This window comes from Phasianus colchicus, chromosome 4 (assembly GCF_987193195.1).
Source record: "Phasianus colchicus chromosome 4, bPhaCol1.hap1.1, whole genome shotgun sequence".
In the NCBI taxonomy this organism is placed as follows: domain Eukaryota; kingdom Metazoa; phylum Chordata; class Aves; order Galliformes; family Phasianidae; genus Phasianus; species Phasianus colchicus.
In genome coordinates, this window is record NC_143439.1 from 42,362,808 (window position 1) to 42,386,673 (window position 23,866).

Below are 23,866 nucleotides of genomic sequence, written 5' to 3' on the forward strand. Positions count from 1 at the left end.
AAATAGCTGTCTTAGTGTACTCTTCACAAATTAAAGCTACAATGCTTTTTCTTTTAAACCTATAAACACAGCAAAAGATCTTCAACTGAATTCCAACCTTTATCGTATTTTAAGTGCTATTAAAGACTTGTCGATAGTAATTCAGAATAAATTTTCAGTCCACAACTGATGAGCCTATTGAATCTGCTTCAGATTACGATGCAGGTAAGAGATATTCTTATAATACTGAAGTATTTGAACTAAAACTTTAGGAACAATTGGTAGAGGTTACAGAAAAGTCTAACAAGTTACTTAGCACACTTCTGTCTGCAAATGTTTAAATGATCAAGTCCTTTTAACTAATGCTAATTCTTTTTTTGCCCAAGCAGTTATCAAATCTAACAGGACTGATACAATTTACACACTTACATTAACTTGTTCTTTAATCAACTGCCAGACTGCAGTTCCATCCCTCCAAAGTAATCAGATTGTACTCTTGTCATCTGCTTAAAAACACTTTTGTTTCAGAAATACTTTGCTTTCAACATCTTTGTTTTCTACACTGAAAACAACCTCAAATACATTACAAAATGAGATTTTGTTCAATTCAGTACTTTCAGGATGGAGTTGACTACTGAGCTGAAGCTATTATTGTATTTGTCATCCTAAACTAAGTTTTCTAATAGAGCTGGGCAGGACAACTCAACTTCAGTGCTTCCCAAACCCCCCAGTTTTCACAAGCTCAACTCATACTTTTTGTTCCTCCATATGTTTCATTACAACTGCTGGACAACTACAATTTTCTGGACTTGTGGTAGACTTACTTATTGAGACAATCACTAATTAACCTTTTTGTTTTGGCAGAAGTTTTTGAATTCTTTCATTTCTTTCTGGGCTCACGTTAGCCAGTGTCTTTCCTCAACACCCCCTGCTTTTAAGACTGAGACCCAGCACACCTTCAGGTGAAGCCTGCACACTACCCAAGACTGCTTTGAGGACAGAACGCTTACTATTTCCCATCTCACAACAGCATAATCTCTGGTACACATGTATAACATCTACAATTCACAATCACTCTTTCATCAAAATACATGCTTTCCTCTTACTGAAAATTATCACATACCTACCAACAGGGAGTACATGAGAAATACATAGCAGTCCAGGCAAGATTTCCATCTTCCATGCAACATTTTACTATCTTCTTTTCTGAACCTCCCTCATCTTCACCTCGAGTTTTACAAAATTTGGTGCCTTTCATCTCACATCTTTTTAGTTGATCACAATCATAATTTCAGTGGCTATGGCTCCAGGACAAAGTAATAAGCATTACATTAACACAATTACCACAAAGGTAAGAGCAACATATTTACCAGATTACAGATACATGCTTTTACCTCGATTGCAATGCTATTTGGCAGCTGCATTTCAAGTATATTCAATTCCAGAGAACTGGCCCAATAAAAACCTTTGGTTAGCAAGGCAGAAATACTACACAAACTGCAGCTTCACAAACAAACCTGTAAACACGTCATTTCAGTGAGGCATGCACTGTTAAAGACAGCTTGGTTTTCTTAATTTCAAGCCAACTTTAAAAAGAAGTTCATTTTTATAATTTAAAACCGGAACAAATCATTTCCAAACTACATGTTCAATTTTTTTTTATATAAAAATTAAGGTTTAACATTTATTTTACATCTAGCTTTCCACATCCATGTGGGGACAAGGAATCAGAATGTACATAACTATAAGCTGTGCAAAAGTGGTGCCGTGCGAAGTCACAGATGCATGATAAACTGATAGTACAAGACTAGAGAAAATGAAGCTATGGATGTTGAGAATGGAGACAAAAAAAACAAAAACAAATAAAACAAGGTAATATATGAAGGAAGAGGGCAGGAAACAGGAGAGCCGGATGCTTAATAATGCCCTTAATGCTGCAAAGATAAACTAATGGCACAAGACAATGCTTCTTGTAGAACAAAAATCCAATAGCAATGAGTCTTTATTCACGTTTAGTCACCTGACATGAGGAAAGTGTCTGTTGCATTAAAATAGTCATTAATGTCAATGGCAGCATGGCTGAACAAGTCCTTTTCAATGGTAACGAACATCCCACATAGTAAATTCACTTCAACACAGCCTCATGACAACTCCCACATCAAAACAGTACTTTATTTTATATTTTTGCCTCATGATTACTCCCATATTAAGATCTTTCAGCTGTCAAGCGTACAAGGTGAAGAAAAAGGTTCTCAGTCAGCAAACACAGGTGCATCAGGAAGCATCTCCACAATACACCACTTCAGATCTGCTGGGTCCCAAGTCCATCCTTGAACGCTGGGCTCCCAGCACCACGTGTAGCACACTACTAAGGCTACACTACTATGTTAGCTTATTAATTCTGCATACATCAGGCCGAACAATGTGTCAACCTGCAAAAGACTGAGCATTATAACTGAAAATGGCAAAAGATTCACTCTATTGAACTTCACATCATTATTTGATGTTAAACAATGAGGCAAATCCCAACAGTATATACAAAAACCAGCTTTGCTTTTACAAAAGATTTTGTTTCCCATATTGATTAATCCAGGCAGCTAACTCATTGGTTTATGCAACTTTATTGAAGAAAATAAATCAATTACTAGTAGAGCTATTAGTTGATCACTCATCCATTTACAACTTGCATCATTTATTCAGTGCTATATTAAACAGTGTTTTGGAAGACAGATTAACTAATAGCTCCAAGCCTCCTAACAAAATTTAAATGAATTACAAAAATGTTCTTAGACCCTATTTTGGAATACAAGGGATGTTTGACTTCCAATTTCCATTCTCTGTAAAACAAGAACTGGTCATTCCTTTATTGACATGCATAAGATACATCACATTTTCTGTTCTGCTGATGCTATAGATTCAGTACCAATTCTCCAGACATAACAGTTATGAGTAAATGTATATAATAAAACCTCAGTTCTCTAACACTAGAAGGTTTGTAACAAGATGGATGCTGCTACAGCAATGTTACTTCTTTGATGGGAGAAAACTGAACATCCATCTCCTCTCACCCCTTTCAGGTGTTATCTTCAGTATCTGTTAGAGCAATGAGGAATGTATTTTTTTAATCTCATAACCAAGTTAGAATGAAGACATTGGCCACATAATACACATGCTCCATTAAAAAAAAAATTCTGAATCTTGGGCAATTGTTCTTGTGTAACTACTTTACAGATTCTAAAAGCAGTTATTGTCCAAAGCTGGAAGAACTAAAGTCTTCTCAGATGAGCATGTGCATGAATGGAAGGAGGTAAACAAAAAAATAAAAAAGATGAGGTCTGATAGGGGAGCAGCCGGATAAGAAAATCAAAAAAGGAACAGTAATTTAAAGTTTATTCCAGCTATAATGCAGGTTATTCTGACTTTAAGGTAGCATCACATGGCATACTTCTGAGTCCATTCCCGAGATATTCTGTTGTACCTGCAAAGAACAAGAACTGAGTTACTGTCAGCATGAAAGTAACAATTCCCTAAACCCTTAATCATTAAGTATTACTTTAACCTCATCTCCCGATTGTCTTCACATCAAGAAAAGTCTCTTTTTAATAACACAAAGGGAAAGAACTCAAACAAATCCCTCCCTAGACTAACCAGGATGTTCTTAAATTTATATGAAACAGTTCAAACTCAAGTCAAGCATATTTGCTGGAGGTCTGCTGTGAATAACTAATCAAGTGGAAGGTGTGAATAACTACTCCAATATAACTGGAAGGAATATAGACCATTTGGAGTAGGAGGGGCAAAGGGAGTGTTTTGTTTAAATATTGTTCTTAGATAAAGATTACAGAGGATCACATGCCATAAGTAAAGATTACTTGGTTAATAATACTACTGCATTTAGAATTTGTCAAATTTCTTGTTTAACAGTAAAATAATAGCAAATTTTCTTCATACTTTGTATTTTCTTTCCACATTAACATACTGCTGAAATAACTTTTAAAAAGGATGTTATCTTTAAGTATACTACCTCCACAGGAACTGAGCTGACAATTAGTTTATACTTAACTCCATGCTTGTCAGTAAGAAGTTAATTTTCAACTATACAAGCAGAACATAATCCCCATACATTTTCCTAGTCTGCAATATATAAAAGACAGACATTGGTGAATAATAGAAGTTGAAATTTCAATTGCCCAAAGTTTTGCATACCTATGCATAAAGTCTGATTACACTGTACTGCTTTCAGGGCATCACTTTTAATGAAATTCTGGCAAAATCTGGATAAATACTTGACAGAACAAGTTGACAAGCTGGCTCAAACTCAGTAATTATTTCATTCTTTGTTGTTGTTGTTGTTGCCATGCAAGAGCAGTATCTGTGAGATATAGTGACTGGCCAATACATTTCACACTAACCACAGATCAAGCTGTTAAATATTCAAGTTCAGTAACTGGTCCACCCATTATCTGTTAGTTAATCCAGTGCCTTAAAGCATGCAGCACTCAAGTGCTGACAAGTTTCCATTTTGTTAAATGCACAGATATGTGCAGATATTCTTACCCTACAGCATAGCGTATTTCTCTGTCCACTCTCTTGCTAACCTATTGTACCTAATTGGACAAGTATATTTAGCATTAATATATGAAACAAACAAAGGCTAATTTATGTCATTCTATCCGTGGAAAAATTTTAAGACATGTAAGGAATAAAAACAATCATTTCAACACAGATAGGGAAAACTTATGAAGCTTTGTTCAAGGGGAAATCTTCAAATTAAATACCAAGTTGCTACTAAAAAGAGCACCAAAAAAACAAAGCTGTCTTTTCCTCTGAGTATCTGTCCTACTTACACATAAGTCAATAAATGGGGCAACATGTACTTTCAAATATCGCCATACTTGTGAGAAAAAGATAGCTTCCTTCTCCCTTAACTTCAAAGATACTAAGCCCCGTTGTTTAGATTACTATCAAGAATAGATAGTACTTTGAGACACAGTTCTCTGCACTTCAGCTTTTCCACTAAAAGACTCGCTCAGTACAACTGCTGTTTGAGAAAGCACTCTTCACCAAGTTTGTTACAATACTGCTCTTATGCAACTCTGTACTTACTTGTCTCTGTCTGTTTTATAGATACGTGCAATCTCTGGCACTAGAGGGTCATCTGGATTTGGATCACATAACAGTGAACAAATGGATAAGAGAACTGTAAAAAAAAGTACATATGTATATACATCAATTGCAAAATAGGAGCAATCACCTTCAAGTACAGTTCTTTGTATTAGAACAACATCAGGACACCAGAGAACCCAAATAACTTTTCCCCTGACACATGGCCAAAATAAATTTGCAGCCCACTTTAAATAAATAAACACACACAAGATATGAATCACTTAAAAGTTCGCAATGTTATTGCTTTGGGTTTTTTTTTGGTTTTTTGTTTTTGCTTTTTACCAATTCTGGTAACTTTCAGTTAACACGCACAAGAACAGCACTGTTGTTTATCCCCTGCGCTGTGATGAAAGGCAACAGTCAATTTAAAGCACGTTATGTATTCTGATGACAAGAATATTCCAAGTTTTAATTACCAAAACTAAGCCTTATTCATTTACTTCTGATCAGGTTGATTTTTTTCTCTGTACTAAGACAATTCACCCTGTTTTCCACTGTTAAAGCTGCATGTAGGTTGTAAAGAAGAGTAACACTGATGTAGTCTGCAACGTCTACTCTCACAGAAATTTTGAAAGAAAAACAAGTGACAACATTAAGAAGTAGGGTATCCACATCCAGATCACAAACCTACACCTTGCACAGACAGGAATTACAAGTTCTGTAAACAAAGGAGTACTTTGATGGATCTTTTGAAGCTACAGTGACCAATACCTCTGAAGCAAAAAAGAATTTGATCGTCGTGAAAACATTTGAGCATTCAATGTTATTTAATACATTAAAATGAAAAAAAAAAAAAGACAAAGCTTCTACTGCAGCATAACACCAATATATCCTGAAGTATAACCACAAAGTTTAGTTCATGAAGTTCATGCACAGCAGCTGAAAGCAACATTTATGAAAATCCACTCTTGTTAACTGTACTGATGTGACAACGTAGCGCAGCATGCAATCCTAGACAGACTCAACAAAAAAAAACCCACAACAAACTATGAAGACTTAATTACTAAAAATGAAAGCCATCTTTAAATTGATATGCAAGTACGTATTTTTACGTACTTTTGAAGAGCAGGAAACAAGCACTGTCTCCACTTTAGGTTAGAACACACAACCACAATCTTTCTTCAATCCAAATGCTAGTAGTTTACTCTGGAACTAAGCTAGTACACACTGCTAAAAAGAGCGCAGCAAATAAGCAGTCACGTAAGGCCTTCAAACAGCCAGTTAGAAGAAAGTATTTGAAAAAACAAAACCTTCATTTACAAATATCTTAAGACATCATTATTAAATTGGCAAAAATACAGACTGGATTTAAAGGAAAACTCAAGAGATAGGCAGAAACTCAAGAGTATTAAAGCTAAAAGCATAGTATCCAACGCCAAATGGAAACATCTCTTCCTCATAGAAGTTACCTTTAGAAATAGTTAAAGCAGGAGACCACTGTGATCTTAGAATATCGAGACAAATGCTGCCATTACTGTTAATATTTGGATGATAGATTCTTGTTGTAAATGCAACCTGTAAAAAAAAAAAAAGATACGAAGAGTTTGTTTTGATTTATGACAACATCTTCTATTCTCAGTCAAGCCGTCAGTCAACTCAATTTCCTGCTAAAGAAAATAATTAAGCAGTTAAATCCTATCACAGATTCATAGAAAGCACTCTCAATATCCAGCTATCATTCTAATTCAGAAAGAGGGCAAGTGGTAGGCTGTGCTTTAATCACGGTTGACTGCATGACGATGAACATGCTCAACCAAAGTGTCTGAACCATGGCAACAGTAACATCGTGAAGCTAAAGAATTCCAAACGTTATGGTTACTCCAGCATGCACTTTCATATTGTAAAAAAAAAAAAAAAAAAAAAAAAAAACAGCAGACATACTTTTCTGTAGTTTTACCAGCCATTATTATTTAATAACTACTGCCAAACACTAAGAGATACAATCACTGACTTCAAGAACTCACCAAGAGTCATGTTTTCATGGAATAACCCAAACAGCCATATTGTAAGATTTGACAGCACCCTTAGCAAGAATTCTGTTGTAACACAAAGCTATTAAGTTTTCCTAACAATCAAGAAAAACAAAAATAAAACCAAACGCTAACCCAGGACATTCAGAATTCATGAATTTTCTCCCGAAAATGTATGCCAGCATACCTATTTTTGTTATAGAGAGGGACCTGGGCATTTAAGATACTCTAAGAATGCACAAAAAACCAAGTCCTTCACAACATCAGAACACGGATGTTGGCATTTTCTATCCTCTAGTTGGTTCTTTAAAGACAGCTAACATCACAAGTGAGAAAACAATACTTACCTTAGGTGGTTTGAAAGGGTAGTCTGTAGGAAAGTGAATTGTCAAGAAGAATACACCACCCTGATATGGACTGTCATTCTGCCAAAGTAAACAAATAATTCTCCTATTATCATCCTTAGGACAAATTCCAAGAAGACGTTGTTTTTAAATACATAAATAAACTTGTTTCAATGGTTGAACTGTCTATTACACCAATGTAACAGACATAGTTAAAATTCAACTACTTCCTTAGGTATGTGATACTTGAACAGACATCTCTCTTTCCAGATGGACCTGATCTGAAGCTGATGCTTCAAAGAAATTGTTTCTGCCAATTCACTCAGAACAATTTGGCAAAGGCATCTCAGTTTCCCTGAGATGGCCCAATTGAATGGTAAAGAGTGGAAGTACTGCCTAACAGGTTCAAAAACAAGTAGTGTTTGGAATGTATTTGTTATAACCACCCAATTTTACAACAGCCAAAGGCCTCCCATAAGTTCTACCCTTAGCTTAGGTGTTCCTTAGCACTGGAAAAAACTACCAACACATAGCTAACTCCTTGTTCCATGGGGTATTTGTTGGGAGGGAAGGGGGAAGGACGGGGAAGAGGGTAAAAAGAAAAGCATCAAGATTAAAAAAACCACATTGAGATTAAAGAGAATTCTTCCTCTTTTACAGAAAAGTACTTCAACATTATCAGGTATGGGAGAGTACTGCACATTATCGCTGTTTGAAGTGAAAACTATAACACAACTCCAGGAGTATGGCTATCAAAATGAATGTGGGACACTGTACACTTCTGAATTGCTTGTTATCTGAATCTTTATATTCACTGTAAGAACATTTCATACCAGTGTAAGACGACACTATGTCTTTCTCAGCTACAAAGAAACAAATGAAATACTGCAACACAAGGGACTAAAACCTGAAAACACACAGGTCGTATCTCTTACACAGTACCATACCAACAACCTAGCAATAGATGTAACCTCTTGTATGTGGTCAAGGGTACTACATGAAACTTAAAGAAACAACCCCTTTACTTCACATTTTAGCAAGTGTGGGAGCAAACTCCTCCCAGAGTATGTTAAAACTGAAGTTGATGAACTAATACAAGCACTCTTGCATCTTATTAAGAAAATCACAGCCTTTGTAATATCCGCAGAGCAGGAATGCCAGATGATTGATACTACCCTTGAAGGCACTAAGCAGCACCAGGTGAGCACTAGAGCTAACATCACACTGTCAGGCCAATTTTGAAGCAGGAATACAGATCTTTCTGATTGACACCAAGGAAACCACAAAGGGAAAGAAAGGAGCTGTACATTGTTAAACCAGGAGCTAAAAATAATAATGCCATTTTAAAATTCAACTGATGTTTAATACTTAATACCTTATGACCATGCAGACACCAGGTACATAAAATCAAATTCAGTACAGCGCAGAACATGTCTTGTATTTCAAATGATTTTTATCTTTTTGAGGCACTTAGTTACAATCAATGAGGACCAGGAACTTGGGAATGAAGTCATTTTTCCAATGAAGTCAACCTCTGACACGCAAACTCTCAGTGGTGATCTACTTAAAACATGCTTGTAGTTATACAGAAGTAGGACAACTGAGCATCATTGATACTTAATTCCTACTCTGAGCCTCACCAGAAGCATAACTCTGGGGCTCCAGGCCTACTGGCATCTGATACTGGTCTCAAGTTATAAAAAGTTTTCTAAATATAGCTAATTAGCCCTGAGAATTGCAGATGTCAAGTGCTTGCGTGTTATGTTTTTAGTTAGAACAAGTATTTGCCTTCTTTAACAAGGAAATATGAATACTCAGGTTTCAGTTGTGTACTGTACATTTAACACACAGGATTCTCCTCAGTCATAACTCAAAGTGTAGAAACAGTTAAATGCAAACAAACTGTCTAGAAATAAGGTGATAACGGCCAAGATTGTTCTAGAAATTATTCCACCCCCAATATGAGTTCTGGTATAAATACCCCAGCAACAAAATTGTGTTCAGACTGATTATTTTCTCACTTCCATTTTCTGTTACTATAAGAAATACCTCTAGAGCTACTGTCTGATAATGAGTTTTAAAACAAAAAAGCAAAATAGGGAAAAAACACACAGGTTCTTCCTGAATAGGATCTACTGGTTTAATATTACATCACAAGAAATAGAATACTTACAGGTCCCATAATCGTGGCTTGCCAATGAAACACTACAAAAGAAAAACTCTGCATTATTATCTAAGCATGGTATGCTTTGTGTTAGTAGAGCAAAACTAAAAACCTAAGATTACTTACTGTCATCTCCAACAGGACCTGCTGAACACTGCGCTGGAGGATCACGAGCTAAGTCACTAAGTTCCTTAGGAAGAAAGAAAAAAAAAAAACAAAGATCTGTTCAGAGAAGAAATGCTAATGAATTCAACAGTCGTTTTCAATTCATGTCCAACAAAAACCTCTCAAAGTTTTTCCATGTACAAATACAGAAGAATGTGCAGTGACAACTATTAAATCAACAGATCAATATCAGAAACACCTTTGTAAAAGACAACTGGCTAAACTGAACACGAAGGTCAACAATTAAGATAACTACACTTTTCTAAATATCACTACTTTTTACTCCTCTTAAGACACTCCTGTTGCAAAACAGACAAAGAGACCAGGTCACTGAGCCTGCAGTGGGCTAAGTCTAACCAGTTTCTGATCATGATTTCCAAGGATTAAGTCTTAGCCAGAGAAGCGTTAAGCTGGGAATGAGAAAGCTGTGGTTAGTTTTCATGACATAGAAAGCACTGTGTATAAAATTCAGTTGCTTTTTTCCCCACTGCCTCTAGCAAGAACACATTTTTCATAAGATAAAGCAGACAAGTAAATTGAAGATGTTGACAAATATCGGAACCAGGCAAAGTATCTGCACTTTTTATTTTAAACTTTACATTCATGACAATTGTGCCTTTAAAATTCTGAACTAAGATGCAGAAACCAGATCCCCCCGCTCCCTTGTTTCACAGGGAACAAAAACAGAAACTCAGAATGGAGGATTCCTTGTCTAGTATCAAGATCACAGTGATGAATCTCAGAAACTCTGGATTCATTTAAACACTCTGTAGGTTACCTGACTGGATGGTGTATTTTCTAACAAAATGATGGCTTTCAGTTACAGAACGTAGCAAATACCTTCCTTCCCCCCTGCTGTTTTTCAAAGCTAAAAATGGCTTCAAGAACTTGTGTAAAACTGCACTTGTCAAGGCATTCGAAGTCACAAGAATGGGGAAAAACCTTCAGTCCTTCTCCCAGATATTAGCAGTTGCTCCCAAGTTATTTACTACAGGCCCACACAAGCCATTAAAACAAGAACTTTCCATTACAGTCTCAGACTTCTAAGGAACCCAGACACATTCATTTGGTTGGAAACACGCACATTTGGACCAGACAGCAGCCAGCTCTGCCTGGGAAAGTTCTGATGTCTATCTTTTAGATTTGACAAATTCTACATTTGATGAAAAATTAGTAAATGTAAACCAAAACAAAATGAGAAGAAAAATGCATTCCTTCCAATGTGAATACCTTGTTCTTGTAAACACAGGAAGAGAGGAATGTGTAAAAGCCCATAGGTTCTAAGAACACCGAAGACCATTATTTCCCCTCCTTATAAGTGTTGATTTTCATCACCTTTCCAATTAACAAGATTTGAATTTTGCACTGGTATGAGACTGTGCAGAAAAAAAAATGGAACTGTATCAGTTTTCATAAGCAATGGCACAGTGGAACGAGTGTTCTCATCCATTTCACCGCTGCAGTCATTTGTAAGGGTGGACAACAGCTCTCTCTAGAGCACAGAAAACCCCTACACAGAGCACTCTTCTGTCATACAGCACTCCCCTGTTATTGCTGGGGGGTGCCTGGGACATTCTTATTTCTGCAATGAAATCTCTGCTCAGGTCCACATGTTGTTCCATGGACTTGCTAGCTTAGATTTAAACCATCTACGTAAAGACAAAAAAGAAATGTAAAAACTTTTATATGGAAAGCGTTTTTTTTTTTTTTTTTTTTAATTTTCAGGTTTCCCCTCAGCATACACTTAGCAAATAAAGGAAGTCCTGGTAAGCAGGCTGACTTCTCATTTAGATGTCCTTCCAATTACAAAAATGATCAGTTGATTGTTTATGATATCCGGGAAAAAAATTCCCCTGGCTACTTTGTCCCTTAAAATAAAGTGTAGCAAAGGAAGACACATAAAGACTATTATTATATTTTAATGTACTTATGCTGTTACTACTACATTATTTGATTTAATCTGGGAAGATGATCCTATTTCTGAAAAACTATTATGGGGTCTAAGAACTATGAAATGACTCTTCACAAAGTTTATAGAAATTATGAAGACAAGAAGGGCAAGAAAAGATCAGCCTACAAGTGGAAAGCCAGAGGTACGTACAATAGGCTAGAGAGTTCTTCTAAAAGTACTACTGTCTTCAGAGAAACATTCAGCTTAAAAAGCAGTTGACAAGTACATTTTAACACAGTAGAGAAATTTGAGTATATCAATAATTCCTAGGAAAAGCAAGTAAGTAGGACTGCAAATGTAAGAAAAGTATTTAAGAAGTGTCAGTAAAAACTTCATGAAAGAAAAAAAGGCTTCAGTAATTTACAAACTGAAACATGTGAGTTTGCACGCTCCAGTAATCGAAGACTCAAAATACAGGTCCATAGAGAGTTAGCCCTTTTAACTACGGAAACGAGTCTGGGGAACAGGCAAGCAGTGATTTTCATAAAGGTCTCAAGTTTTGTCTGGCCCAGAACACTGAAGTACAAGAAAACCTAATTGTGCTAAACAAAGAAATTCAAAGTAGAGATAAGGCTAGGAACATGATACATTACTCAGTATTTCCACCACAGAACAAGTGATTTACTGACTGAAGTCAGAAATACAAGAGAACTAGCACTCATTCTTGTATTCTCTTCATGATCCCTTAGGTACCACAGTCATAAGAATAAAATTGGGAAGGAAGTTGTTTGTCTCAGTAGTGTAAGTGCTGGAGAAGAACTGAGGCAGATACAAGCAATAGCAGCCAGTACTTCCTGCTCCCAGTAACACCAAGCTGATATTTGCCTAGTTGGTAGTGTGTGACATCTCACAGCTACACAAAAGGAGGGAGGGCTTTTTCTAAAAACGGGGCACAAAGTTCTCTCCATAACTTTCAGAGGTGCCTGCTTCTGAAAGCTACAGCTCTGCTGAATGCAAGGGGCGAACTGGAAGAACTAGAAACTGGGCAGGCACAGACATACGGCTGTGACACATTAGTGCAATTGTACAGAAAAGGGAGGAGCCTTCTCTCTAGCAATCCATCAGCAGACCCAACACTGACCTTCCTCTTTAGCTCAGCCACGGAGACCAACCATTCCACAACAGGCATATGCTTCATCTGACAGTATTTCCAAAAGCAGAACTAAGATTGGTAATTGCCAGGGGCTGATAAAAGCTCCAAATTTTTTCCCAGCTTTCACCCACTTCTCACTAATAAGTTATGGCCACATCAAGTTTCACCCTATCAAGTGGTGTTTAATATTTAAGAATACAAAAATGCTAAAAACGTTCCCCAGTGCTGCTCTAAGCATAAGGGCTTTATGATGTTCACATTCCTTCTGCTACACTGCCTATCTACAGCTCTGCAGCTTTTTGCTTACACCCAGTTTCAGTGGTGCTTCCCTTTGTTAAGGTATACACCAAGTTACATCTCAAACTGTTTTTAAAATACCCAATGCAGAACCCACGCTTTCCTGGAGCCAGCTGCTCTATTTTTCATTTTCCAGGTGGCTTAGGAAAAAATAGGTATTTTCCCAAGAAGTCAATTCCCAAGGCTTTACGTGGAAACATTTGCACAGAAGCTGGTTCAGGGGTGCACTGCACACCCACTTGGAAAGGATGAGTCTTGAATTACAGCCATGACTTGTAGTCTCTGGCTCTGCCACAGGTTTCCGGTGTAGCTCCAGCATATCACCACTGCTGCCCCAGTTTCCAAATATAAAGTTGTGATAGCTCCTGCTCCTCCCCAGGGAAGATTAGTCACACAGCATTTTGCAGGTTTAAGCACTATTTAAGGAGCGAGCACCCATGCCAGAGGACAGTGGTAGCATGTACAGGATGACATATAGGTACAGCTTTGCACCAGTTTTGGAAAAGTTAAGGAAAAGTGGAAGTATGACAACATCAACAGACAGCCCCGCTTCCACACCGCATGCTGTGGTTTACTGCCAGTTTCATATTAAGGCTGTAGTAACCATAATTTTATTGGAAAATTCTCACAACCTCTCTCTATAAGTTCAGTAAAATTAGCCAAAAAATAAACCAAACACTTAAACCATTAACTAGCTGCTTGTTTTGCATAAAATTATGGCATACACTTCTATTGGAGATCTATAACACTGGCACGTGACTGTGAATGCAGCAGTATGATCCTAGGTGATATAATAAATGACAGGAATACCACTTTTCAAAAACAAATTGACAGAAAAGCTCTGAAGAAGCCTCACACAATTCCTCTCCACCAGTTGCTTACAAAAAGATTATAGAAGTCATCTAAATGGTGAGGAAAATTCAAAGAATATTCAAAGAATGATCAAGGATGCCTCACCCAAATGCACAAGCAAGACCGTGAAGGTAAATACTTAAGGCAACAAGCTGCTCTTCTCACAAAAGCATCCAAGCCAGTAGCAAATGACGGCTTGCTGCATAAGAAAGCTGCCTTCCCACATGCAACCAAACTGGGCAGTCAGTGCCAGCCCCTTTGCTTCCCACTTCTCAGAACTCACACTCCCTGTGGCTCCACTGCTGTATTTTTCTAGTTTAAGCTGGAAACAGACAGAGCTTTATTTTTAATGATGGTAACAGCTTAAATACAGAGTGGCAAAACATCACTCATCTTCTCAGCCATATATGCACAGTTAAATTTAATACCAGTTTACAACACAATTACTCGCTGAAATCATAAACTGACAGCTTTCTGGTCCTGTCAAGAAAGAACAGGGATGATTTGCTGCAAGTTTTTAGATGCTAATTTGTATTGCATCAGAGGGAAGGAAAGGTAATAATCACTTACAACAGAAGATTTAAAACAACAACAACAAACCAACATCAAGCAAACAAAAACATCACTTAAGCCAAACAAAAAGTAGCACTTATTAATCGCAGCGTTTGTCTAATACAGTCTGTCATAAACAGTTCAAACACTGAGCATCCAAAAATTCACCACTCTATTAGTCTTTAGTCACTAGCTCACTGTTGAAAACAGCTTAAAAAAGAAAGGATTGGAAGCAGCTATAAACAGAGGGGAAGAACATTTAAGCCTGTTTGAAGATTAAGAAGTGTCAGCCAGCAAAGAACTACTGCTTTATCCCACACACCTGCATTCACAACATTCCTTTCAACATGAAAATGAACTATACTTGGAAGCAGAAAATAACAGTTTGAAAAACATGGATTTTTAGGCTGAATAGGAACACTCTGGTACAATATACGTCACAAGTCTAACCAGCAGAAAATTATCAGCTTTAAACAAGCTGGCCATTTGACTAGCATTTAAAACTAAGGATTAAAAAATATCATTAAGTACAATGATAACGCGTAATAAAGATGTAGGCTGAAGTTTACAGAAAACAGCAAGGGCCGAAGAGCAGAGTACTTCCTAAGAAACGCAAGGCACCACATCCAGAAACGTAACAGTGGTGATAATCCCCATCATCATCGTTTTGCATGTTCTACTCTTCATGCTTGCCCTCTCTTTAGTTTTTACTATTAAAGCTTTCAGCTTACCCACTGCACACTGCTCGCACAATATCTAGCAACAATATCAAAATGACTTATTAAAAAATAGACACTGAAATACCCAATCTTCAAACCTAGGAATCAAAGAAGGAGATGCCAGATTGATGTTTAATAAAGTCACTCTGGGTGCTTGGACTGTGATACCAACTTCTCCAATGTCTACAAGCTATCTTTTTCAAGAACCTACCTTTCACTACCTGAGACACTGGTGAATGAGGCTATTGTCTACAGCTCTTCTCACCTGCTCTCAAGTTTGGAAGGTGTACAATGTAGGTAATGGTTTCCAGCAAATTTCACTGTTACTGCAGCTGAAGTGGCACTATTCTACCCCAAACTTTCCCAGAGTTCACCTCTGCAAACTGGCAAATTGATGGGAAAAAAGGTCACTCACTAAAGGCGTTCAGAACAAACTTTGAAAAAGGTGGCAGCAACTCACCTACAGTTGGGCTCTGGACTCAGAAGTATTGCTTTTTTTACTCCAAAGTAAACAAAATCCATAGAGCTATCTTACCAAAGATGAAGAAAATCTGACCTCTTTACTCACTTGAATTCAAACGCGTTAACAGCTGCCATTCCCTGAAAGTAACAGCACTACTAAAAAACCATGTATACAGACTAAAACGTTCTGAAGGATAAGTGCAAAGTACCTGTTAACTACCTCTTAGTTCAGCAATAACTGGGTATTTTACCTCTGCCTTTCCCAAGCTCTCTCCTACTAGAACCCTGAAACTTGTCATGCTTTTTATTCACAGATTTCTCCTCTGAGAACCGTACCTACCATCTGTTCTGTGACCCAGGACTACAGGGCAGCATTCCCAGACAAAGGTCAGCAGTGAAAGCCAGCCACAATGGGAGAAGCAGGCTATGCCCAGCTAAACAACGAAACTGGATGATTGGGGAAGGAAGGGGCACATTAAATTCAGCAAATAAACTCAAAATGATGCACTTGGAAAAAACTTACATTCAAAGTGTGGCACTATGATTCAATCAGCACTGCTCAGGAATGAGATTTTGGCACGGCAACAGACAATTTCACACCAACACTGGCTGGATGCTGGGCTTTGAGGTGGGGCCTCCCACCACCCTGTTGCCCAGCATTCAAGGCCCCCACCAGAAGAAGCAACAAGTATCTGACATCCATGTGACAGTAGCACACCAGTAGTTCACCAGGCTTCATCAAATAACAACCTTGGGCATGACCATGAATGGAGCAGGATTTTACAGAAATAGCAAGTGGCCTTAACCGTGTGCTTAACCTCTAAGTCTCCACTCAATTAAAAATGCAAGAATTCTCCTTGTTCTCAAGAAATGCATGGAAAAGAGGACTGCATGACAAAGTCATCAAATTAATATTGCGATGAACAATGTCACAAGACGTGGAGTGCAGTGCATCTGTTGTTTAGAGGAAGTCTGGAAGACCGTTCCAAAATTTAAATATTTAAACTAAGTGAAAATCAACTCTCCTTTAACAAAGCTCTTTTGACTTTGACTGTTCCTTGTTTTGCATTAATTCCCAGACGCACACAAAAGCCAATGATAGATACATATCATTATGGGGATATTTCATGAATGTGACAGCGTGTCATTGTGGAGGTAATTCTTTCACTATCTTATTTAGAGCTGTACAATTCTGCTAGCATCTTACGCTGTTGTGTACAACCACAATGGATCTCTGTTCAGAGCAGCAAATGGCAGAGGCAGAACTAAGGACATAGCAGGAGGATTGAAACTAGATGATCACTGTGGTCCTTTTCAACCCAGGCTGTTCTATGATGACTGTCCAGACAATTAGGTACATCTGCTCATATTGAGCCAATGATGTAAACACATTCCCAGGTAGTTACTGAGGTAAACTTCAGATGCTCTGGCACTTGTCTCAGCTATCTAGAGAACACGGATGTTCAGAAGGGTTTTTAGGAGAAGACAGAAACAACAAAAAAACACAACAGTGTTTATAAGTGTATTTATGAAGAGACTGCAGCTGCCACCCCGAACTGCTGCAACAGAATAGGGGGCACCACTCATCTGGAAAATCATCATTCAGGAGGTCCTCCTACACTGTTGAATGAAAGAACACAGCAAGCCCAAGTCTAAGATGAGAAAAAGTCTGCAGTCATCTGACTTACAGTACCGGCTGGCATTATTACTTGGACAGGCAAGCAAAGGCTGGGAAGTATTACCTTAGAGCATTTTTACTATTTACCAGGAACCCGAAGCTGCTGCTGGCAGAGGATGAAGCACTGAGCACCTGGCCAGCCCAGCTGCATGGCACAGAGGAAGCTCCCCATAAAAGCAGCTGAGTGCAGCACACAGCACAGCTTTCATGCCCCTTCCACCCAGCTGACCTACAGCACGCCAGTACCCACCCCCAGTTCTACTGCAGCTCTGGAGTCCAGATGCTCGGGAAAGGATTAAACTTCTGTTTCATCACTCTTCCACTGGGTCAGAGCATTTGCAAAGCAGTCTGAAATCCTCCTTTTCTTAAAACTAGAACAAATAATAACCGATTGTATTGGGCAAAACCAGAGGAAACCTTGAAGAAGTCTACTGTACCACGTCTCTCAAAGGGATGAAGGTCAGAACAAAGGGTTCCTTTGCACAAAATTTTAACATCAAAGCTTGCTATTGATGAGAAGGTTCTCAATAACATTTAAAACAACAGTATAATAAAAAACATCTCATTTCTCTTCAGCTTTCCGTCTGGAATCTTGCAGTGCTCTGTGTGGCTCACTTTTCAGTAATAAACTTTGTCCCAAAGTGTTTCACAAAGGGTTGAGAAAAGTATGGATGCCAACTTAAACTTGTGAACATAATTTTAACTAGCTTTTTGAACAGCTTGCTCAGCACAGCCTACTACATTTCATCAGCACCCCATGAAAAACCCACTAAAGATTTTCTGGGGAAAAAAAAAAAAAGAAAAAACAAAAAACACCTCCAATACTTCCCATTGAAATATTAAATGCAAGCTCAGAAAGTCCACAAAACTATCCAGCTTGATCAGTTCAATATAGCTGAATACTCTCTACTTCTGTCAAGTTGGCTTTAACAGGAATTATGTTTAAGAATGTGCTGCTGTCTGCAAACATATACACATTATTACAGCAGTTCTCACTTCTTACCCCAGCTAGTTTAGTTTTTTCTGCATATTATACAGGCAGATGGCTACATCACCACTGTCACAGGAGAAAATGAACACCTGTAACTCAAACGTTTCAATGTAAGCTGCAGCACATTAGCAAAGTCAGCCTATGCTGAGATAGACCTAACAGTGGAGTGCAGAACACATGCTCCCATCTGCCAGCTCTGACGCACAGGGGAGGGAGCTACAGCAGAACACAGGACAGACAATTAAAGCAGCAGAACCTTAATATCTGCAACAGAAAGATTTACCCGAGATGGCGCATCAAGACCCTAATCTGAACTGCACACAGGCTCTGCCCCTCTTCACTCCCCTTTAGCAGCTGTCACCATGGCTCCGCGGGGTGTAGAACCTCTGTCCCCTCCTTCCCTCCTCAGCTCAGCGTAGCCCAGCCGGTGCAGGGGCTGCTGCCAAGCTGCTGAGGTGCTCAGGGCGGGGGGGGCCACAGAGATGCCTTGGGCAGGAGGCAATTCACTGCTGCACTTTCTGCAGCTGCTCCTACAGTTGTTTGCAGCCTTCCCCTGCCTTGGTTACCCATTTTCTTAAATGCAAAGAAGGGCATTGCTGCTACGGCTCTGCTTACTGACTGCAGGCAGTTGAAGGCAGCTCATTTCACAAAATTCTACAGCAGCTCTCTTGCAGAAGAGATATTCGCATAGGGAATAATATCAAAAGCACTGGCTTGCTTTCAAAAAACAAATCTTTAAAAGCTGGAATGATCGTAAAGAAAATGCTAGCCAGACAACCTTTTACCCAGTGCATTATCCCACCCAAACCCTTCAGCACAGAAGAGTCTGTTTGTAAGGTATGCAAGTATCTATCTAATGGCATATTGATCTCCAAAGTTCTGTAAATTACTTAAGTGAGATTACAGCCCCTTCCTCCGCCCATCCCAAAGCACACATTTAAAGATCTGTGCCGAATGGGAACCCACTTCACAAGCATGGTGCCCAGTTAATGGAGATAAATCTTTACATTCCTGCAGCTTAAACATCCTAGCTAAGGAATCTTTAGTCTTCCACTCTCATCAAGCGTGACCAGTTGTGAAGTAGGACTTTCACAGTAAGCACTGGACTTGAACACGGGTAGCAAATCTACCAACTTCAGGAGTATCATTTACATTTTAATAATATTCATTTTGCAGTACAAATGTAACTTCCGACTGTCTAATCCTAAGCAGAATTTTACTGATGACAAATTTCAGCTGATGCCAAATAATTTTATTCTAGTTTAAAACAAACAAGCAAACAAAAACCCAAAGTTGTTCCACGCTAGTTCTTCCCAAACACTACACAGTAGAACCTCGTGATTTGAAAACCCCAATCCAAGATGACCTTTCTAACCACAAAGTGGTGAAGCCACATGGTGTTATCTACTTGAGATGGAACTTGGCCTATTCAAAACAGTTACAGTGAAATAAATATCAAAATGTAATGCAACACATTCGGTGCATTCATAAAGGTTAAAGCATTTTAACTGATCTTTCACCAACTGTGCTTCATTAGCTAGCTAACCTTAATTTTCTGAGCTCCAACCATATAAATCCAGACTTATTTCTAGACATTAATTCAAAGCATAAGATAAACCAAGTAACTTCAAGTTATTAAATAATTTTGAATGAGCCCAGCAAACCAAGTCTAAAACTACCTCCCAAAATAAAGTAAAGCAGCTTTTATTTAGAGAGGAAAACCTCATTCCCAAGAGCTAGCTTTTCTAGTTAAACTCTTACATTTTTGTCCCAATTTAAAAAAAAAAAAAAGTGGTTACAAAGAAACACACTAAGTAGGTTTTACAACCTTTCACCTGGATAAACCTGTACAAAAACTACACCTTTGGTTAAACTGACACAGATTTGTCATGCTATCTTCATCCCTGCACAACGCATTCCATCTCTTAAAAATACTACTGTCTCCAGGGTTAGCAGCATCTCTTACTCGGAGCATTTGGAAGAGTGTGGGGGGGGGGGGGGAGAATAAAGCTGCAATTAAATACACACCTAGGAACAGTGCTGGGGGCTGTAACCTTGAGGAAAATTGTTTTTCAGCCTCCAGTCTGCCACTGCCAGTGAAAGCCCTGTATCTGTACTTAAGCACAGATAAATGGTTTTGCCACCTTCAGCCTTTAGCTTCCAGGATGCCAACTCCTCTGAAGTTTTTCCAATACATTACTCCCAACACAAAGATGATGGCTTGTACTGCATTTAATCAAATAGACAGAAAACACAGCTGGCACAAGCTTTGTCAAGGATTTCACAGAAAAGGCATTTCATATATACACACTTCTACCTCCTGCATTTGCTCTACACTTAGGCCTTCTATACCACTTCATGGCAATGCACGTTTATAGCGCTGAAAGAACAGCTGCTTATCAATGACATCAGGTCCACAAATTTTACCTGTTTTATATAATCCCAACTTCACACTCCAGCATAATAAAAGTTTCCCTGCTCCAGAGATGTAACACATCAGAGCCGGAAGTGTCAATGCTGCAGCAATCACAGGATGCGCGTTTAGCAGTCACCACTCAAGGCTTCCAAGAGCGTGCAGCACACACGTAACAGGCATTTACATACACTTGTTCCATTTGTTTCATTGCCATTATGCTTATTTAGGGGAAAAAAATATTCATTCTCATGAAAGGAAGCCGTTAAAATTAAGATACAGTTTCCCATTATTCCATAGCAGAAGTACTTCAACGGTATAATAAAACAGCTGCCATTCTTCTGTAAAACACACCGCGTCAATAAAACAGAGTTCTGCCAGTTGAATGCAGGCCACTCTCAGGGCAGATGGCAAAGACTTGAGGATGAGATCCAGCATAACGTCATCTTCCTGAGACCGGCTGTGTCCCTGACGATTCCTTCTGCTGGGAGAGCTCTAACAACACGTTCCAAAAGCAGGGACCCAACACAGCAATTCTGGGTGCTTCCATGTCTGAGCCAAAAAGCAGTCCGTGAGTTACATGAGAAGGAAGGGGTGGCTGTATGGTGAATCTGTAGCATGCTTCAGGTTGCATTCACATGCTCCAGCACAATCTGAGAGTCTGATTTATGAAGTGCAATAAAGGATTTTATCTAAGTCCATAAAGATGGAATCAAAGAGCCTAAAAGTACCTTCCCCAGTGCGTCTGGGACGTCATCTGCTGCAGATGACGAGTTCTCGCCCTGACAGGTAATGCCACGAGTCAGACTCAATCAGCCACCTGTGATTACAATGTTCTGAGGTCTGGTCTCTCTTTAGCCTGTTCTGACCTGGTGCCAACAGCCTACTACAAGGAAGCAGAGTTTCAAGGTCTGATCTGTGACCTTACAGGGGATCCCAGATCACCAGCAACAGAGTGCCATTCCCTGGCTTTATGGAGTGGTAATATTAAAATCTAAATTCAAAACAGCTCCACTACAAAATTATTGCTCCTATTTTTTGGATTCCAGCCTCAATCCCAATAAGTATTTTTTATCAGAAACCATGTTTTGAAAGCAAGCAGCTTGCAAGCAATGCTTCCAGTCTGCTGCACATCACCATTTTGACATTCCAGGTGGGGAAAAACAAAATTGAAACTGTAAACCCCACGTGAATTTGGAAGCCTATCCTGTAGCACCCTGTGATGAAATGGACTAAAAATAACACCTTCAAAACAAACACCAAGCTCGCACCAAAAACCCTGCACCAACCCTCTGACTCTACATCCCAGCACTGGGGGAAGCACGACCAACGACGGCCCGAGAAACGCAGCAGGCCCAGAGCACACAGCCGGAGAGGACTTTCTCATTCACAAGTTATGCTGAAGCGTTTTAAGGTTTCCACCACGACGTTATGATGCTGAAAGAGGCAAACGGCCCCCCTACGTAACCATCATCCCTTCGCTTTAACAGGAAACTTACCTGCAGCGCCCGAGAGCGTTTCATAAGCATGAGCTGATGACAAAGCACCCAGGGAGGCTCCTGGCTGAGCACAACTCGAGTGATATCACCGCTAATACGGGGAACAACTTCTGACGGCGGATTCGAAAGAAACCGTTTTGAAATCCTCGGGAGAGCGCGGCGACTCGAAGACACCCGTGAAAGTAAAACTAATCAGGAGCCGATTACAGAGCTCGGGGGCCGTCCTCCCACCAACGAACCGTACCCGAGCCCGTCGCGACCACGCAGCGCCCCGAGCCCGCTCACGGGGCTCAGAGGCGGCACACACCCCGCGGCCCCGGGCCGGGCGCAGCCGTTCTGCCATCTTGGCGACAACGGCCGAGCCGGCGCTCCCCGCTCCGGTGAGGCGAAGCCGGGCGGCGGCCACGGGACGGAGCCGTCCCGCCAGCGAGCCCCGAGCCGGCGGCCTCCTTCCTTCGCCGGGAACGCGTTACGCTGTCATCACCGCGGCATTTTTTCCGACTTAGCTGTGAAGCCGCTCCACCCGGCCCCGATTGTGCAACGGCGCGGCCTCGGCGCGGCGCTTCCGCCGCCGGTGGGGCCGTGCGGGGCGGCGGGGCCGAGCCCGGCTCCGGGGAGCGCGGAGCGTGCGCGCCGCGGGATCCCGGAAAGGGCCCGGACCCGCCGAGCCGCCGCCATCTTACAATGCGGGAAAGGCGCCGCACGCCGCGGGGAGGCCGGGAGGACCGCTCCGCCGCCGCGGGGAGGGCCCGGAGCGCCCGGGAGCCCCATCCGCCGCGGGCGGGAGCTCGGCGGGGCCGAGCGCGAGCGGCGGGGCCGTCCGCGGGGCGGCCTCCGGCCGGCGGGGTGCGGCGGCGGCGGCCCGGGCCCGGCGGGGCGAAGGGAGAGCGGCCGGGCCGCTCGCGGCGGGCGGTGTGGCGCAGCGCCTCCATGATGAAACGACAAAAAAAAAAAAAAAAAAAGCCCAAGCCAGAAAGAACGGCGAGAAGCGAGGGCGGGGCGCGGGCCGCTCACCTTGTTGATGCGTTTCAGCGCCATTGTGTGCGAGTGCCGCCGCCGCCGGGGCCGTCTGTGCGCCGCGGTGACTCCGCGCTCCGCTCGCGCTGCGGGGGGGCCGGGAGGAGGGCGCGAGGAGGAGGAGGAGAAGGAAGGCGGGGAGGGGGAGGGGGCAGCCGCGCCGCTCCTTCCTGCGGAAGCCGCCGAGGGGGGCGCCCGAGCGGGGCGGAGAGCGGCGGCCGGCGGAGTCCTGCGGCCGGCGGGCCGTGCGCCTGGGGGAGCGCCGCGCCCGCCGCTTCCCGTCACCGCCGGGAGGAGCGGCAGGAGGAAGGGGGGAGCCGCGGGGCGCCGCCCGACAAAGAGGAGCAGACAGGAGAGCGAAGCGGGCAGCGACACCGCCGCGCAGCGCCGCCGTCGCCGGCCAGGCCCGAACCCGGGGGGAGGAGGGGGCGGAGCGTGCCCGACTGCAGCCACACCCCGGGGGCTGCGCAGGGGAGGGGCGGGAAAGCGGCGTCTGGGGGCATCGTGGCTCCGCCCCCGCAACGGGGGGGGGGGGGGGGGGAAGAGGGACGGGT

At 41.2% G+C, this 23,866-nt stretch overlaps 1 protein-coding gene across 3 annotated transcripts; it reads right to left on the reverse strand.

Moving 5' to 3' along the window:
- Positions 1-1,963: 1,963 nt before the first annotated feature.
- Positions 1,964-23,776, reverse strand: UBE2D3 (ubiquitin conjugating enzyme E2 D3). Of its 3 annotated transcripts, none has more exons than XM_090139334.1 (8): positions 23,310-23,776; positions 9,750-9,813; positions 9,633-9,664; positions 7,463-7,540; positions 6,555-6,660; positions 5,086-5,179; positions 4,537-4,586; positions 1,964-3,457 (listed from the first exon to the last, which is right to left on the reverse strand). In XM_090139334.1, the coding sequence occupies exons 1-7, from the start codon at positions 23,331-23,333 to the stop codon at positions 4,538-4,540; spliced, it is 447 nt and encodes a 148-aa protein (XP_089995460.1). In that variant the 5' UTR covers positions 23,334-23,776; the 3' UTR covers positions 1,964-3,457; position 4,537. The 3 variants fall into 3 exon arrangements, with proteins under 3 accessions (XP_089995460.1, XP_089995461.1, XP_031464698.2); XM_090139335.1 differs by lacking the exon at positions 23,310-23,776 and adding an exon at positions 22,296-22,840; XM_031608838.2 differs by lacking the exon at positions 4,537-4,586 and having other exon boundaries at positions 23,310-23,765.
- Between the last annotated feature and the right edge of the window lie 90 nt (positions 23,777-23,866).

Coding starts and splice junctions, on each gene's coding strand:
- UBE2D3 (XM_090139335.1), bottom strand. CDS start 22,325: ATGCTTATGAAACGCTCTCGGGCGCTGCAG. Junction 9,665..9,749: donor AGGTCCTGTTGGAGATGACA/GTAAGTAATCTT, acceptor TTTCTTTTGTAG/TGTTTCATTGGCAAGCCACG. Junction 4,587..5,085: donor TATAAAACAGACAGAGACAA/GTAAGTACAGAG, acceptor TTGTCCAATTAG/GTACAATAGGTTAGCAAGAG.